The sequence below is a fragment of the Notothenia rossii genome (genome assembly GCF_949606895.1).
Source record: "Notothenia rossii genome assembly, chromosome: 3".
NCBI classification, from domain to species: Eukaryota; Metazoa; Chordata; class Actinopteri; order Perciformes; family Nototheniidae; genus Notothenia; species Notothenia rossii.
The window spans coordinates 87,073,490-87,086,718 of NC_136901.1; the positions used below are offsets into that span (position 1 = coordinate 87,073,490).

The 13,229-nt window shown below is 40.6% G+C and overlaps 1 protein-coding gene across 1 annotated transcript in view; it reads right to left on the minus strand.

The window, feature by feature from the left end:
* fstl5 (follistatin-like 5) overlaps window positions 1-13,229 on the minus strand; it is a 167,490-nt gene that overhangs the window by 34,926 nt on the left and 119,335 nt on the right. The window contains exons 7-8 of the mRNA XM_079667637.1: window positions 9,139-9,300; window positions 7,168-7,302 (exon numbers count right to left, since the gene is read on the minus strand). Of these exons, the coding sequence (XP_079523763.1) occupies window positions 7,168-7,302; window positions 9,139-9,300 (297 nt within the window). The remainder of the gene's footprint in view (window positions 1-7,167; window positions 7,303-9,138; window positions 9,301-13,229) is intronic.

Genomic DNA, 13,229 nt, shown 5'->3' on the forward strand with positions numbered 1-13,229 from the left:
GAAACTTGTGAATAAATGTGTAGGAAAATGATGAATACACTAGATTTTCAAAAGAATATACAGAAATATACACTACAGTGACATCTGGCGTTGTTTTTGTAAGAAATGTTCACTTCCGCATAAAAAAGCCTCGGCACGTGACCTCCCGCGTGTGACGTAACACGGGGGACACAAGGGGGAGAGCGGCCGGTGTAACGTATTAATAAACATGGATCCCAATGCTAGTTTCGACACAGAAGAAGATGAACATGAATATTCGAATGCATATGACGGGCCACAACCTTATAATTATGAGCCTGCTAGGCGTCCAAGAGACCAGGAGCAGCCAAGGATTCGAAGAAATAACGGCCATCGGAGAGAAATTGAGCTGTGGTGTGAGGAGAACCAGTGGAGAACTGGGCAGCTATCTTGGTGAGTGGCCGGCGTTAGCTACAGAATGTTAGCTAACGTCACATCACAACATTGTGAAGTTAGCTATCATATATCAGGCTATAACTAAAGTAGCATTGATAATATAGTAACGTTACTGGCAGGACTGTTGATACTGATCCATAACAGAAACTAATGCGCAAGTATCAGCTGTATCTCGCGTTACCTAATGCAACTCCACACTACGGTGCTGTGTACCGGAGGGGAGACGCGAGATACGGATGATACTTGACGATCTGGCGGAGAAAGGTTGCGGAGCCTCCGTTGATATGCCGTTGTAAATGGCTTGATGGAAAGCAGGTGTGTAGTCGGGGAGGGTGCACAGCTGATTGCAGCAGGTGAGTGGAGGTTGAGCCGGGAGCCAGGAGTGACAGCCACCACGCACACACAAACAACACAGACAGGGGGAAACAAACAAATACAAAGGAAATGGCTGGAGCAGTACAGCCACCACAGCGTTACCTAATGCAACTCCACACTACGTCTTACGGTGCCATGTACCGGAGGGGAGAGAGAGAGAGAGCAGCGAAGGGGGGGGGAGAGAGAAGTAATACGGTTTCCTGATAAAGCTGTGGAGAGTATGTGCTGCAGGGAGGTGGATGCACAACGCACCCAGGAACGAACGCTAGCTCCGGTCCTTTTTACTTTGGACTCGATGTCCTGACAGGCTGGTATTTGTGCAACCTGCACAAACACAATACTGCACCATGATTACAAATGGTGAAATATAATGTAAAACTACCGAAAAATAACAGCTCACTAAAACACAACCGCTCTACTCAACGCAACTACTAACTATACCCGCGGTCAGAGAGCGGAGATGTTTCCCCTTTGTGATGTAATATGACGCGTTTGACGTATGACCTTAAAAAAAAGCCGTTTTTAAGAGCAGAGCTCAAAATTGCTCCTTTCCGTCTGAACTCCTGCCCTTATGTCTCGTAAAACATATCAAATCCTACACTCACTTTTTTAATTGTAATTTTCAAGCAAGTTTAAGCATAAATGTAGAATAAAAAAAAACCTGCAAGATGCTCTTTAAGCTGTCAACATCAAAATGATGTAAAGTAGGTATATGACCATAAACATGCAGCCATGCTCAAATCGCTTGCATTTGTTTTTTATTCCATCCAAAATGTCCATTGGTTGCAAATTACTTTGCATCTGTATTTCTTCAACTCATTTCCTAAAAAGGTCAAATTTAGAGAATTGATAAAAAGTGCTTCTTATAAAATGCAGAAGCCTGATAATGAAGTCTTTTATGATGTTTAAAAGAAGGTGTGTATATGTTTTCCTTTCCGACCAGATATTTGGATATGCATCACGACCCAAGCTTTCAATCTGTTGGCTTGTCGGTTTTGTTTACGACGCACAGACATGCCCATAAACAAGAAGGACGAAGTCTGTCGCAAACTGGGTTATTCTGAAATGTGTCCATTTTCAAAGACAGATCTTAAAAACTCACCTCTTTCGACTCCACTTCGAGCAATAAAATGACTAACAAAGCACTTATATACTAATAAAGGACCGGCTCATCTAAAGCCAGTTGAGTAGCACTTGAAATGTTTTTGCTCTATGAAACCTAATGTACTTATATGATTCTGTTTTCTTCAAGTTTGTATCTTCTTGGTCGATTGCACTTATTCTAAGTCGCTTTGGATAAAAGCTTCAGCTAAATGCAATGTAATCTTAAAACCTATTAACATCAGAATATACCACATCTTAATTAAAAAAATGCTAATATTGGAGCTTACAGTATAGTAGCATAACACAGGTGTTACATAACAGCTAAACACTGACTGTGCTTATGCATAGCACAGTCAGTGTTTAGGTGTTATTTACATTATGGAGGATTTGGGGAATTGGCTTTAAACGTGTGGAATGTTAGATTTGCTTTGACATGTTTCAAATCCGATCTTTGTTGATTGCATTTTTTCCATAATTCCTACCCTGTAGCCTCTCCCTGAAACCAGGATGTGACCACATGTGGATCTACAAACGGGCCCTAAGTGGACCAGTGATTTAGAGAGCCTCTCTGGCCAGAACATGACGCCATATGGAGCTCATCAGGATCCACACTCTGCATGTACTCCAGCCTGGGGGTCCAGATGAGGATTTTGACCAACTGTGATTTATGGGACAGAAGTGGGGTACCCAGATGTTACTTTTTGATTACATTTTTGCAGTTTTGATTGGTGAAACTGGCCGTTTAATAAATTAGAAATGCCATGGCAAGTGTACAAAAACAAACTGAGTAGAAAATGGTGCTGTATATCGGAGGAGGATACTCAGCACAGGTGACGTCCACCCTGATTGCTAATGTGTATGTCTTTGTCGGTGAACAACATGACCTACACATTAGTTATTTCTAATTTGATTTCAAGTGCATTTGCTTCGTTTTCCATCTGCTTTACAAGTGCAGGTTACCTCTTCCCCATCATGGCCAGACATATTTCCAGGAAGGTAGGCAGGAAATGGAAAAAGTGAAAGCGGGAATAGCAATACACTTTACAGGCCTTGCTGGACTATCCCATACTTCAAAGTACACATAAAGAATTTCCAATGCTCTGAGCGGTGATTCAGACGGTGCTTGTAGAAAGAGATAATTAACGGGTGACCTAAAGCTCAATCAATCATCCTACTTGTTCTGTTAAGGTCAGGTTACTTTGACAAAGAACAGCACACACTCATATTTGAGAAGTCTATTATATTATATTATATTTTTATAATTAACTATATAAGTATTGCAATATCTGTATTTTAGCTTTAAAATGTGTTCTTTCTGTTTATATGGATAACCCTGTCTAAAGTAAGTAAAACATATTTGATTCATATGTCATTCTGTTTGCTGTATTTATGTAAGTTACTAAAAAAGACCACGCGTTCTTTAATCAGACATGTTTCAAACGTTTGGATCATGACTTGAATGTGGGGATTACATTTAAAATCATTATTGAAGATATTTTTTTATAAGTGCAGTGGGGAAAATATGCTTACATAATTGTGAGAAATTCACAAAATATCTGAAGCATGCACATCCAACAACTTCTCTAAGCTTCACAGCAAGATCATGCATTTTTGATATCCCACTGGTGATTTTATTTTTTATATTTTTGTCAATACAGCTTCTTCTCATACATATTCATAAAACGGACAAAACACTCAGGTAAAAACAGCTGCTGTACTTGATCAAACTTGTTGTGCCTGATGAATTATGCTGTGTTAACAATGAACAACAGAAATCTGTCCTGGACTTCAACTCGGAAGTATTGACGGCAGCTGGCAGCTCTCCTAGAAAATCTCACCCTGGCGAACTCTCATTGCAGAGCCCAATAACAGATATATATCCATCTCCAGGGCCTCATCAAATGCCAACATAATGCAAATGCAAAGAGAGGGTCAAAAATCAAACCTGCAGCCTACTCATAGAGTTAATACGTGCTGTGTTTGTTTGAGTTATATGATTTTATGAGAGAGAGCTTGAACAGCAATAAAGAAAGCTGCATTAAAAATATATTCCGTTTATCTTCTTACCGCACAGATGTATAGGTTGAAAGTAAACACACACACACACACACAAACAAACACACACACACAAACAAACAAACACACACACACGTCAGGTTTATTCTAAATGCCGAAGACATACTAAGTTCAGTCTTTGTTATTTTGAACTTTGTATCCTAATGTTTTGTACTTGACATTTAGACTAGTAAACCTTTTGAAAATAATTCAAACATACCTCAATCACATGAACAAACATTGCTACAGAGGCGCGTTATATAAGATTTGATGCCAAATAGCAGCATGTATCATCTGCAAAGAAAGCCTTCAAATCAGTTGTTTCATAGGATTTCAAAATGAGACAGATTTCCAAAGAAACTAAATCAACTTTGTAACGCTCTTTCTTCAAACAGACACACCAACAGCAGCACACAGCAAAAGAAATTGACGTGAAGCAGGGGAACGACTAAAGCACATGAAAACAGACAGAAACATAGACCTGGGGATACAAACAGGACTCACACCCATTGGTCGATACACGGTCTCTCTCAAGACACCTGAACTACTTCGAGGGTTTATCTGGTTTTTAAGGAAAATGCTGCATTCACCTTTTAGAAGGTTTTCTGTAAGTAGTGACCATTTTTTTAAATAAATGTTTTCCGCCAGAAAGCTCCTTTAATGGAGATACAGCGTCAAACGTGGGAGAGAAAGGGGGTGATATTGCCTGAAGCTTCAGCGCGCTCACATGCCAGCTTTAACCACTTAGCTATCCCACGGCACAATAGTGACAACATTGAGCCGATAATAGTGAGTTAAAGTTGATCAAAAGGAGGTAACGTTTAGCAAAAAGAAATACAAAATGACATTTGAAGACTACGTTCAGAACTAAATGGCCTCTGGGATATAATTGTGGGAGCGGAGGTGAGGGTTTCAGAGGTTGAGGGCTGCAGGCGGTGTGAGATGACACCAAACATAGGCCTCAGGCTCGAAGAGACAGATAGTAGAAAGTCCTCTTCCCTTAGTTCACTTCACTAGTTTCTGAATTCAGGTGGAATCCTCTTAGGAAAAGCAGAGTGGGTCGAGTATGCAATCAGTCAGATATTTATTCCAGACTAATATCTTTTTTCTGTCCCTCTATCTTCGTGATAAAGTAGTGCAGCCACGTCTGTGTGTCTTCTGACATCCCTTTGAACTCGTGTCCTGTGGGGTTGCTCACACCAAAAATGGTCTCCAATATCCATATCCCAGCCCTATTTTAGCCCGCGGTGGAGCTTCAAAAGCTTCAAAGCACACGCCTGACTTCCGACCTCGGCGAGAATGATCCTATGATGCATGTCAGGCAGGGTGCAGGTCTGCAGGAAGTGTCGTACTTCCTGGATGACATCTAAGCGCGTCGGGGGGTAGAAGAGGCGCAGGAGAGTACACAGGTGTGTGACTACACTGCAAAGTGGCTCAGAGTGCTGTTTGGGAAGCCTAATCACCCAAAGGAAAGAACAACACACTAACAACTGGTCCTCAACCCCAAAGGCAGATTCTGACATTTCAGAGAAGGTCAGAGCTAATTACCGTGCAAGACTGTTCATACAAGAGGAGATTGTTTGTGTGGGAAAACGCTTCTAAATTTGAAGAAGGTTCCTGGTGTCACAACCTTTATGTTTCACGGAGACATATTGACAATGCCAAATACCACCTAAATCAATTGGTACACGTGCCAAAAATCACTGATGTGGCGCGTGCCGGAGAGGAAACTGTGGGTCAATTAGTCGATAATTAACTGACAGTAGAGTAACTGACAACAACTTTTATAATAAAATCATTAAGCATGACTGCTCAGCATCTCACCTCATCACCTTTTTTTTAACCAGTGCCTTTATTTGAGTGATAGCTATGAAAGGGGGGGACAGAGGGAATGACATGTGGCACACAGTGCTGGATACAAACCCGGCACCTCCACTTGGGAGCTATACGCCGGCCAATATCGCCTATTCAACAATAAGAAGGATTAGCTCCTTTTCCCTCATGTATTTAATTGTAATATGAACATCTGTAAGGCTGTAAGACAACAGATATCCTCAGGCTCTGGGTATTTTGCCAATGGTATTATTGGCTATATTCCAACTTTTTTGTACATTTTATAGACGTGACGATTTTTTAATGAACATTTAAAAAGCTCAAGTAATCACTAATTAAAATGATGTCTGCAACTCGTGATTATTTGTATAATTGTAATATATATTTAAGTGTATATTTAAGCAATAGCTCACGACAGGCCGTGGTATATGCTCATTATATCACAGCTAAGGGCCGTGGTTCGGCCCGACGCGAAGCGACAACTGCCCTAATGCCAAAGGAACTGCACACTGAATATGTTTTGCCGTTTGATGTGTCTGGACCGCTGCGAAAAAAGGACGGTTTCTGCCCCGTTACCTCTCCGCTGCTTTCTTGTTTCAGTAGAGTAACTGACAACAACTTCTATAATAAAATCATTAAGCATGACTGCTAAGCATCTCACCTCATCACCTTTTTTTTTTAACCAGTGCCTTTATTTGAGTGATAGCTATGAAAGGGGGGGACAGAGGGAATGACATGTGGCACACAGTGCTGGATACAAACCCAGCACCTCCACTTGGGAGCTATACGCCGGCCAATATCACCAATTCAACAATAAGAAGGATTAGCTCCTTTTCCCTCATGTATTTAATTGTACTGTTTTTCTCAGACGCGGAGGGATACTGACTTGTTGTGAAAAATGACTTACAATTCTACCCGTGGTATACGCTCAGTATATCACGGCTAAGAACCAATCAGATTGCTTGATTTGACTTGTCCGTTTTATAAATATTTATTATATTTCTGATTATTTCAATAATTGTTTAGCAAATTGTCAGAAAAGTGTGAAAAAAATGCCCATTTTAAATTGCCATGGACCAAGATGCAGAATACTGTTGTAACAGGCCAAAAGAAAAAAACATCCACTTAAAAATATATTATCTGTTGACCAAATGATAAATGAATCAACCTATTGTCATTGACTCATTCATCATTTAGTGCATGAACAGTTCTTCCTGCTTCGTAACCCGGAGATAGTATCTCCATGACTTCCCTCGCAGAGGCTCTATCATTGCATCACAGGATATAAACCATTAGGATCTGACAGGATTCATTATTTAGAGCTCCATTTGCATGGCTCCATTATCCCTCGGATAGAAACAGAGGAACATCATGACTTATACATACGAGTTTTGCGTGCAGAGTCCTCCACAAATAGCGAAGAGATGTCTTCGTCTATGCCGGCATCGTTTTTGGCGATGCAGGTATAAGCGCCCGTATCCTCAAAGTGCACGTTGCTGATGTGAACCTCACTCCCATTAGCTTTGAGAGACAACAGAGAGAACAGACAAGGAATGACTTTCGGAAAGAGATAAAAGGAGACCTGCATGCTACCATCACTCGGTTACACAAGACTTCTCTAATGTGGTAGGGAAGGGAGGTGAGAGGTTTGTTTCTCTGAGACTATGAGGAGGTAGGAGTTCAAAGTGAGAATGTGGCACATGTCAGCCCCATGCTGTTTGTGTGAGCACTGGGACAGGTTTCTGCTTTAATGGGTTTGTGTACGAGCTAAAAAGGGAACACATTTGGCTTCAGTGTTGATTGAAAAATATATGAGGCTTTATTCCACAATACTTGATACCAGACAACAAACCAAATGTATCAAGCAACCATATCTCTTGATGATTTAACATTTTGCAATTTAGAGCCAACATCTTTAAAACAAAAAAAGCCACAATGAACGCAAAGTTAAACCGATTAATCAAAAACAGGCCAGCATCATCGACTGCATTAAAACCATATTAGGATTGAGTCAAAATGAGAAAAGGATTGCATGCACTGATAGAAAATGAATGGTTGCATTTAGTGGTCTTGATGGCCATTCATTCATCTTGACATAGATGTTAGTTTTTATCGCCAGCACTGTTTTACACACAGCAATAGCGTGTGTCATAGTAGTCGTGGTCATATAGTGATACGATAAATGTGACATTTATTATACTGATAGTGGCAGCAATTGTAAAAGTAACTGCAGCAGTTAAGTGTAAGTAAGAGGTGCAGTAACATAATAATGGAAGTAGCCGTGGTGTGAATAGGAATCAGAGTAGCACATGATAACAAAGGCCCTACGTAGCTGTGTATGTAACAGGATGTACGATTAGCAAGAAGAGCATCAAGTGACACTGTTTTAGGCATATGATAGCTATGTGATTTACGGTCCGTCCACACAGCAGCGTTAAAAAAATCTTCCAACGCTTCTGCCCATTGACTTTGAATGGGGTGACGTCACTTTGCCTCGCTTTTCGCCGAACTGCATTGTGGGGAAGCAAAGCCAAGATTTCCAGGATTTCCAGGATTTTCAGGATTCAAAAGTTGAGCAATGTTCAACTTTTGAAGCTGAGGTGGAAGCGTCAGCCAATCAAATCCCGTTTATGCAAATCTGACAGTACAAGCGCTAGCCAATCAAACCGCGTGTAAACTGGGAGAGACATACCGCAGTTCATTTCCTCATATTCCAAACGAGACATTACGGTAGCAAATCACCCGGTTCTTTACGACCAGTAACTATTTACCGGGATACAAACCGGAGGAACCAGGCATGGAGGGAGGTGGCGGAGACAGTGGGTGAAACTGGTAGGTTTTTGCTTGTTTGTTGAGTTTATATATATATATATTGCTCGCGTAAAATCCCCGGGTTTTTTTGCTTTGTATGTCGGGGGCGGGAGATTTATGTGATTGGTTGTTGGTCGCAAAAAATCCCCAAGCTCTCAGACACGCCCACCTCCAAGATTTTCAAGATTTTTTTAACGCTGCTGTGTAGACGGGCCGTAAGAAGATGATTCAGCCTCTATGGATTTAGACGTATGACAAGGCAAGCTCATCTCAGACGTGGGGTCTTAGCTAATCTAAACTAAACATTGTATACTGCTTTGAACCGGTATTCCTCCATCTTGTGACTGTGTAACACCCTCTCTTGCATATAAGCATGTGAAGGACACTGTTCAGGAACTAGTTGTACCAAATGCTCTGTATGTGATGACTACTTCCATTCTTACAAGGATAATAAATACATGTATCCTATTATTGAAGCTCAAGCCGGTGGCGAGTAATATTTTTCTAACACACGTGTAGAAGCAGAGAGCAGTGAAGCAGGAGTACCTTGCAGGGTGAGTTGTTTGGACAGCTTGGAGGTGATGTCCATGCCGTTCTTCAGCCAGGCCAGCTGCGGGCTGGGGATGCCCTCAGCGTGGCACCGCAGAGAGGCCGTGACGCCCGGCTCCCTGGCCTGGCTCTCTGGGTACACCCGGATGACGGGGGGAACTGAATTATGGTAATAAAAAAAAAAGAGAGAGAGAAGGAAACAGAGAGAAATGAATAAATGCAATACAATGGTTTGTTTAGTATGACTTGAGGAGGGAGGTAACCTTATTGAATGAGAAGTTGCCAAGCTTTAACTTAAGGGTCGGCCTTAGCAGACACTATCAATAAGGACGAGTGTTATTTTCGGCAATGCCTTAAGGAAAGGTTAACGTGCTCCGTGAAGCCAAACTAATCAGATAGATAAATAAAGGAGAGAAACTCTGTGCGGAAGTTATTGATTTAACTTGGTAGACATTGATTTTAGGTAACCTTTTTTGTCAGGCAGGGAATGCTGGGATAGAAGTGGAGAAAACTAAATGTGTGATGAACAAAAAACAAACGTCGCTCACTGCTGCAAACTGTGCCAAAAGCTGACTGCACACATTCCTGCACATTTTACCCTTCCCTGAAGCAAAAACAAACACACATTAAGAAATATCCTACATACTGTATTTCCAAGAACCAAAAATCAACATGAATCAAAAAAACACACAAAAACATTAATAATGCATTTATGCAATGACTGAGGATATGCCACAAGTGTTGCTTTATACCCGGTGGCTAAATAGTGAGAGTCTTGCTCCACAAAACATGGAAAATATCAAAAGAATGAATTTGAATAATCCTTTAAAGGAAGCAGCCTTCTCTGGGTAGCATAACAATGATAAAACCTTTCAAGAAAAGGATAGCCGTATCTCTGAGGACACTCTCCCAAAGAAATGGTGACAGAAACTTGGACTGTGACAATTAAATGTTTACAGAGCGACCACAGAAAGAATCTTCCTGTCACATATAAGACGTCATCCTGGCAGGGGTTTAAGAAGGGACGTCACATTTCTCCATCTTGCCATCTTGTTTTGAGCTCTTTCTCGTAGCCTCTGTGGCCCAAATCAGTGTCCTCCTTTCAGACTTCAGAGACGTGAGATGGAAGCGAGCGTCTTGGCAGGAGGTGAGAAGGCAGACGACGTGCTGTAGAGACCATTTCCTGTGGGCGCTGGGTCAAAGGAAGTCTTCTAGGCAAGGTGAGCGAAATGACTGAAGATTGTTGCCACGGCCATCTGGTAACTCCCGGGCTTTGGAGCTCGTGTCAACCCTGACTGCCTACACGCCATCCAGAGTGGGCCACCAAGGACTCTGAAGACACTCAGGTTACTTTACCAATCACAGTGACGGAGACACTTATAGCCTCAGCAGTAACAATGTTCACAAAATAGAGCCTATGGAGACAATTATTTTCTACGATCTTTTGTGTGAAGATTATGACTGACACTAAATATCTTTACACACGCCTGTACGAGAATACAACAGTTTCCATGTGTGTGTGGAGCTCATGTTTTTCCTCTGGTTTTAACATCCTTCCTTTTTTTCTGTGTACTCTGTGTTTACTGCAAATCACTTAGTGACAGTCTTGATAGTTAGAATTGCTCAGTGGATTATTTTTGCTTGAATCTATAGATGCATTGTATGTTCACCAATCACCCTGAAAGCACACACAACAAAAGCATGCATCTCAACATTTCTATAAGGGTTATATACTTCGAAAGCAATATGTGTATTCTGTGATTTAAATGTCTTGTATTTTCACCGTCAAGGCCAAGCATACATCCAATAACTTGCCTGTTTCTTGGCAGAAAATGTACTACAGGCAATATCCAACGAGCACGTAGATTCTCACTATAAGGGAACCTGGCAAATTAGATGGCTAGTTACCTAAACACATAAATATGGTGAGAAATTCTGAAATGAAGCTATAAAATGAAATTTGATACAAGTAATACAGACTATTAAGAGCTGTAATATTAAGTCAAGGTTATTGGATGTCACTGGTTATGGTTCTGATAATTGATTAATTATTTGATTTACTTTTAAGTAAACATGGCAAACATTTGCTAGCTCAAACATGATGATTTGTTGCTCTGTATTTCATGGAGGTTCAATTAGAACATTGCTGTCTTTCAACTTTAGTTTTTTTAGATTGGATGAAACAAGTATGTTGAAGACTTTAACTTAAAGTGGACCTATCATGCTATATTTAAATAATATATTGTAGGGCCATGCCTATATAAAACATGTCTGCAATTTTTTTTTTTCAAAATACCAAACAGATCATGCATTCTAGCCATGCCTCATTTCGCTCTATTTGCTCTTTTTTAGCCCTGTTTTTGCAAGGACTGAATCTGAGAAGTCTTCTTCGCTGCTTTTGTGGCAGACTACAGCGCCACCTACAGGCCTGACATATGTATTACAGCGTCTCCAGCGCTTTTGAACGGCAATGGCCGTGGCTGTCTCCTCCTGATTGGTGGAGAGTTGCCCATAGAGGCGGAGCTCCTCGTTTCTGACGTCAGAGAATTTTCAAATCTGTATCAGTCTGTATCAGATCCGTTGCAGCCCCGTTTTTAGAAATGTGGGTATGGAGGAAAAGAGAGATGGTTGTGTTTTCTGACACCTGGTGAGTTCCCTGACACACCGGGGCGGGGACACATACGTACAAAAGTGCATTTTGCATGATAGGTCCACTTTAATATTGTTCACATGAAAAACAAGTCCACAAACGATTATCTTCAGATTAATCAATAATGATTGCAGCCCTTCAGAGGATCTTTCATTCCCTTACATTACTGAAGATAGCGAAGCTTAATACATCCAGAAAAGTGTTAAAGAAACCAAATATTCCTCGACTGTTGAGCTCACTCAATCAGACGAAGCTGCACTGACCCAAATGATCACAACCAAGATAATAACGTTCCTCTTTGCACACAAATTAAGCAAGTACAGTCCATATAAAGTGCTCATTATGAAGCCAAGGCAACACTTCCCTTCTCTTAGGCTCTTTTAAATTCAATCAATGAATCAAACTATCGCAAATTGATGGGAAGTTCTGAGCAGTATTTAAGTATTTTAAAATGAAGGATCATTTGTTAAATGTCACTGTAAACGACGATATTGTAGAGGCAAATTTATTTTCACAATTGTTTCTGTGAGTATGGCAGTGATTGTGGGGAGAGATGGGGGGCCCTGACCCACACATGGCATTAACCTATGTTGCTGGCCCACAACCACAACAGCCCATAAATCAACAGCTGTATTCTGCTAGCAAGACCGGCCAGACTCCCTCGAGCGCCTCATTAATAAAACCTCCCAGGCAATCTAACAATGTTGCATTAATTAGTGTGTTTGAATTAAACCACAATACATCAACAAGAGTTTTTTTAAGTCTAAAAAAAATGTTTACCGTCACATTGGTCAGTATCGGTTCATTTGTCAGCGACAGACACATCCGTTGAACAAAAGCTTAAGCACAGATAAGATATATAAAATAAGCTCCATTGATCTGGATTCAACGTGTGTCCAAGAAACTTCATTGAAATAAGCAGGTTCATGTTACATTGAAGTATTTAAATACAATTGAATTTGAATTTCAAAGCAATTTGGTGAATATTCTGAAGGAAAAAAAACGTGAAATGTATCCATATATAAATTTGGGTTTAACACACATATTTGCACAAGTACATTTTACCAATAAATACTTTGAAGTTCCAATCATTTCTAATAAACTAAATTCAAAAGTAATAGTTTATATGTATAAAAGTTTTTGTGATTGCATGTTTTTCTATCCTTCAGAGTCTATCTGGAAACAGGTGAGATGGGTCCTATGATCAGGATGGTGTTTTGTAAGGTCCTATACAGTATATAGAAACATCTTTCGATCCATTTGAAACTGATAGAAAATAGATAGCATTGAGCCCTCATCTCATCTCATACACCATTTTGGGTAAATTGCTTGTGAGATTTGAGAAGATAGAACTGGTTGGTACTTTGTGCTGAAGATCACCAATCAGAGCTGGTTACACCACTACAGGTGTCAGATAGTTTGCAGTAAAAGAGTATGT